Source organism: Solanum tuberosum, unplaced genomic scaffold (genome assembly GCF_000226075.1).
Source record: "Solanum tuberosum cultivar DM 1-3 516 R44 unplaced genomic scaffold, SolTub_3.0 scf00701, whole genome shotgun sequence".
Classification (NCBI taxonomy): domain Eukaryota; kingdom Viridiplantae; phylum Streptophyta; class Magnoliopsida; order Solanales; family Solanaceae; genus Solanum; species Solanum tuberosum.
In genome coordinates this window covers 168,203-173,888 of record NW_006239619.1, presented here as the reverse complement: position 1 = coordinate 173,888, position 5,686 = coordinate 168,203, and the positions used below count along the sequence as shown (strand labels likewise).

General features: G+C 37.1%; 1 protein-coding gene across 1 annotated transcript in view; it reads right to left on the bottom strand.

The window, feature by feature from the left end:
* Positions 1-5,312, bottom strand: part of LOC102594328 (uncharacterized) — an 8,358-nt gene extending 3,046 nt beyond the window's left edge. The window contains exons 1-3 of the mRNA XM_006366891.1: positions 5,255-5,312; positions 882-2,454; positions 177-431 (exon numbers count right to left, since the gene is read on the bottom strand). Of these exons, the coding sequence (XP_006366953.1) occupies positions 177-431; positions 882-2,454; positions 5,255-5,312 (1,886 nt within the window). The remainder of the gene's footprint in view (positions 1-176; positions 432-881; positions 2,455-5,254) is intronic.
* Positions 5,313-5,686: the final 374 nt, after the last annotated feature.

The following is a 5,686-nucleotide window of genomic DNA, read 5'->3' as shown; positions in this document are numbered from 1 at the left end:
GTAAGTAATCTTCCCAAGAAGTCAACTTTCCTTTCAAAACAGCCCTCAATATGTTCCCTAAAGTTCTTTTAGAAAAGATTTTGGAACCATACAGTTGGTCCAACATGTCATCAAGACGAGGGATAGGATGGCGATACTTTACCGTTATCTTGTTGATGGCTCGACAATCTACACACATCCTCCATGTTCCATCCTTTTTGGGGACTAATATGACTGGAACAGAGCATGGGCTCATACTCTCTCGAACAAATCCCTTTTCAAGCAATTCTTCAACTTGCCTTTGTAATTCTTTGGTCTCTTCAGGATTGCTCCTATAGGCAGGCCTATTAGGAAGTTGAGACCCAGGCACAAAGTCTATTTGGTGCTCAATCCCTCTCAAAGGTGGCAATCCCTTTGGAGTGTCATCAGGAAAAACATCTTCAAAATTCTGCAAAAGAGAAGAAACACTATTTGGCAAAGAAGGAGTTAGTTGTTCAAAATTAATCAATACTTCTTTGTAAGTAAGTAGTATTATGGGCAGTCCCTCTCTCCTAGCATTCAAACACTCTTTGGCTTTTATATAAAGGCTCTCATTTTTCTTTTCCTTAGCCGTTTTCCTCTCACCAAAACATTTTATTTTTTTACTCACACCCTCTTTTACCTCTTTACTTAGATCGCTGCCCTCTCTCTCTTTCTCTCGGCCATCTCTCTTTTTTTCTATCTCTTGGCCTTTTTGTTTTCCCTCAAGCTCACTTTTTACCTCTCCCTTTTGTTTTCCCATTGTTTCCCTCAATCGTTTTTGATCTTCAAACACTTGAGAAGGAGATAATGGTGCAAGAGTATACTTCTTACCATTATGCAGAAGACTATACCTATTCTTTCTCCCATGATGAGTAGTATCCCTATCATACTGCCAAGGTCGGCCAAGTAAAACATGACATGCTTGCATTGGAACTACATCACAAAGAATTTCATCTTCATACCTACCAACATTGAATGAAATCATGCATTGTTTGTTTACTTTTACTTCTCCACAATCATTCAACCATTGGAGCCTATATGGGGTAGGGCGCTTCATGCATGCAATTCCTAGTTTATCCACCAAGTATGAACTCACCACGTTTGCACAACTTCCCCCATCAATAATCATAGAATAAGTCTTCCCTTTTATCCCACACCTAGTATGAAACAAATTCTCTCTCTGCCCTTCATCAACACTACCCAAATTGATAGTCATAATTCTCCTAACCACCCCAATTATACCATCATTAGGCAATTCCAAATCATCTTCCTCACTTACACCTTCTCTCTCTTCTTCTTCCCCCTCACTTTTTTCACTCTCATATTCTCCATTCTCTCTAAGTAGGATGTTTCTTCTACTTGGACATTCATGCATCATATGCCCCCTTCCATGACATTTGTGACATTGAATAGAACTTGAAGGTTTAGAAGATTTAGGATTAAAGGTTTTACCTCCCTCCTCAACTTTACCTTTACCTCTATCATCTTGAGGTTTGGAAGGAGCTTTCCCCTCTTGAGTTGACCATGGCTTCTTAGAGATAGTGTTTGGTCGACTTCTCCATGAGTTATTTTGCTGCTTTTTCTCAATTTGTTTTTCAACTTTTACAGACAAATCAACTAACTCATCTAAAGTTACATATTGTTGTATCTCTACTACATTAGCTATTTCTGTATTTAAACCATTTAAAAATCTAGCTATTGTAGCCTCTTCTTCCTCCATGCAGTTAGCTTGGATCATAGCCATATCCATGCTTTTGAAGTACTCATCCACCGACATGGAGCCTTGCTTCAAGCGTTGAAGGCGAGATTGTAGATCTCTTTGGAAGTATGATGGAATAAATCGCTTTCTCATTACCCTCTTCATCTCTGCCCACGTAGCAATAGGTGGTAGCTCCTCTTGCAATCTGTCCCTAGCAAGCTTTTTCCACCAAGAAGCAGCATAATCAGAAAACTCAACAACAGCAAGTTTAACTTTCTTACCCTCAGAGTAGTTATGGCAATCAAAGATGGCTTCAACTCGTCTCTCCCAATCAAGGTATAAGTCTGGATCCCTTGTCCCCTTGAAAGCTGGCATATCTGGATCCCTTGTCCCCTTGAAAGATGGCATCTTCATCTTTATACTATTTATATTATCGTTTTCTACTCTACCTCTTTGTCCCCTCCTATCTCTTCTTTCTAGATTAAATTCAACATCAAAATCATCATTATCATATTCAGGATTTACAAAAGGGATATGGGGTACATTCCTTCTAACTTGGGGTCTAACATTATTTGGGGGTACAACATTATTCTCCCTCCTAATTGCAGCTATGGTGTCATTCTGCTCGATAATCATATCCCTCATCTCTTGAAATTGAAGGGTCCATCTCTCAAATTGTTGGTGCATAGCTTGAAGGGTGAAGTCGTTCCTTCCTTTGACCTCGGCTTCTAAACGAGCCCTTTCCTCATCACCACCTGAATTAGACATCTAAAAAAAAAAAAAAAAGATCAAGTATCACACTTTTAATATGGCTTTTACCCTCTTTTTAACTCACCCACACTTGCCTTTTTCCACTCAAAATAACCTTTGAACGAGAATACTTTGTAGATTTATAATTAAACCAATACGTGTATCAAGTTCGTAGTAATAAAGTATGGAATCTTGGGGTACAAAAGAAAGTAAAGAACTAGTCCTAGAACAAGTAGGATTTAGTTGAAACAAAACACGAATAAAAAGGAACTTATTTTAGAATTATAAGAACAATAAAAAAAATTCCTCTTATTCTTAAAGATCTACAATCCCCTCTTCTTGCTACCTTGTTGCTTGGAAAGAAATTAATGCAAAACTTGGAGAGCAAGTAATAAGATTTCTTGAATAGCAACTAATAAGCTTTCTTGGGTATCAAGTAATCAACTTTCTTGGAGGACAAGTAATCAGATTTCTTAGAGAGCAAGTTATAACTTTTTTTTGTTCACGCTACGGTTCACGCTATAGTATTTTTTTTGTTTTTTTTTGTTCACGCTACTGTTCACGCTACAATATTTTATTAATTTATTTTTTGCTCTAATATAAGAAGAAATCCCAAGATTTATCAAGAACGGAATCTTGATAAAACAGCTCTGATACCACTTTATAACAGCAAGGTTAAGGAGATCACAATTAGAGAATTGAATATTAGAATGCGGAAGCACAAAAGAAAAGAAACAAAAAAACCTAACTAAAGATATGGGAAATTCAAAGGAAAGATCCAAGAATTTCCAAGGATTAGATGTTCTAAGGCCTTGAAAAGATCCAAGTAACAACATATAGATTTATGGAAGAAATCTAACGCCTTTACTTGAGAAAACGAATCAAAACGATAGATTTGGATCTTGACCTCTTTATGAGTAAATAAAGACAATAATTAGTATCTAGAAACTAATCACCTTCTAAAGAATACCAAAAAGAAACCAAAGATATCACAAGAAGAAATTACTTTATACCTTAAACTATGAAACTAGTAAAGGTTTAAAGATAAATTCTCAAAGAACAAGTCACAAAGGTTCAAAGAACTCTCTTAAATATTATTAATATCAATCTTAATTGTCTTTAATGAATGAAAAGGACTCCTATATATAGGAGAAGGGAAAAACGTCCAAGAAGCCAAACCCTAAAAAAAACAATTACAAGGAATCCTACTCTAGAAAGGAAATAAAGTAACCTAACTAGGAACAAATTTAGTACTTCTAGGAAAGCATTAAATGGTACTTAGGAGACCATAAATAGACTAAGGAAAATATTAATAACCTATATATAAATAAATAACTAAGGTAAATCCCAACTAGGAAAAGAATCTTGACAATCTTGGAAAGTTTGACTAGTCTTCTCTCAAAACTTGGGCAGAAAGCAACTCTTGTTGTGGCTGATTCTTGGACTCTTCTTGACCTTATTTGCACGAAATTGGACCTTAAAATTCCTCATCTTGGGCTTGAATTTGGGCCACCAAATAATTGTAGCATTTGGACAATTTCTCTCCCTTGGGCTTGAGCTCTTCTTCCCCAATAAGACACCTTTGGATCAGCGATGGAAGCCCATTGAGCTTATCATTGAACTCCTTGGTTTGAGATCTTGTTATGGGCCTCCTTGGAGTTTTTAAAGCTTCATCCTTGTCCTTAAATGTAGTAGAGCTTACATGGATGCTATCAATGGAGCAGGTCCGCGACGCGGAGCCACTCCCTCCAATAACAACTTCAAGCTGCATTGGAAGTTTGCTTGGCCAAGGGTTGGGGTCCTCCTCGGGGGACCCTTAGGGTGGTATCGGGGAGTCGTACCCGAACGTTTTGACCCTAAAGAACATTTATTAACACACTAGGGTCACCTCCACTGATTTTAGACTCCAAACAACCCATAAAAAACATGAACAACATACTAGAACACACCAACACGTAAAAGACTAGTTTCCGAACGTCTTGGGCGTCCCTTGACGTTTGACTTCCAAACTCTTTAAAACTGACTAAAAATGCTATTCTTCATTATTTTAACAAGTTATTAATGCATAGGACCCATGTGAGGCTCTACTTTATCCTACTTCATTTTGAGAGGTGTTACAATATACCCCACTTGGGAATATTCGTCCTCGAATGACACTTTAAAACATTAAGGGTAATGACTCAAGACTAGCAGCCCACAACAATCATACAATATCAATATGAAAGCACTCATCAAGGAGGAAACATCAACTCCACATAACAAGCCATTACAACACAACTTCATTCAAATTTATGGAAGTAGGAATCACACCTACAACTCAACATGCCTCTAACACTTTTTTTTTTTCCATTTCTCATTCATTTGGAGGAACTTCCTTCTCCATAGCACCTCATGCTCATAACAACATCAAAGAACACAATATGCAATTATCTTATTAAAACACAATCATGCTACATCAAGAATACACATAAGTATGCTCAACTAATCAACTCTAACAACTTTTAGCAACTTCCTAATTTATGCATATAAGGAGAACAACTATCATGAAACTGATTTTCTCATTTAAATCAAGAACTCAATTTAAAGCATGCATCATTATAAGGATAAATATAGAAACTCATTTTTTTCACACAAGACTCCAAAAACCATGCATCATGCTTCTACAATTCTATGACTCAAACTCGATTAGGAATAGAAGAAGGAAAAAGAATATCCAAACTCACCTCAACTCATCATTCAACATACCATCCCCCACATAGGAGAAAACCCATCTAAACCATAACAAAACTAGAAATTATGACTTACCGGCACCTTCATCCGCATTTGCTTCCTTGTTAGCTTGGAGAGCATAGAAATGATTCATTGCTTGACCATCAACACTAGGACCACTTTACGGAGCTTGCCGAGCATTCATTCCTTTAGCCACAATATTAGGACAATCTCTCACCTTGTGATCATTTTTCCCACAACCTAACCACTAGAGCCGAATATACACTTCCTAAAATGCTTCTTTCCACAAGTGGAACAAGTAGGCTTAGCAATTTGAGAACCACCACCTCCTTCATGGTTAACCTTAGGAGTACTTGATAAATCTTGATTTAGAGCCCTCTTCTTAAACCTAGGTTGTCCTTGATCCTCATACCTACACCTTTTTAAATCTTTCCTAACCCTAGTCATCTTGGACTCCTTAATAGATTGCTCATACACAACAAGCCTTGAGATGTTCATGTCACCAAT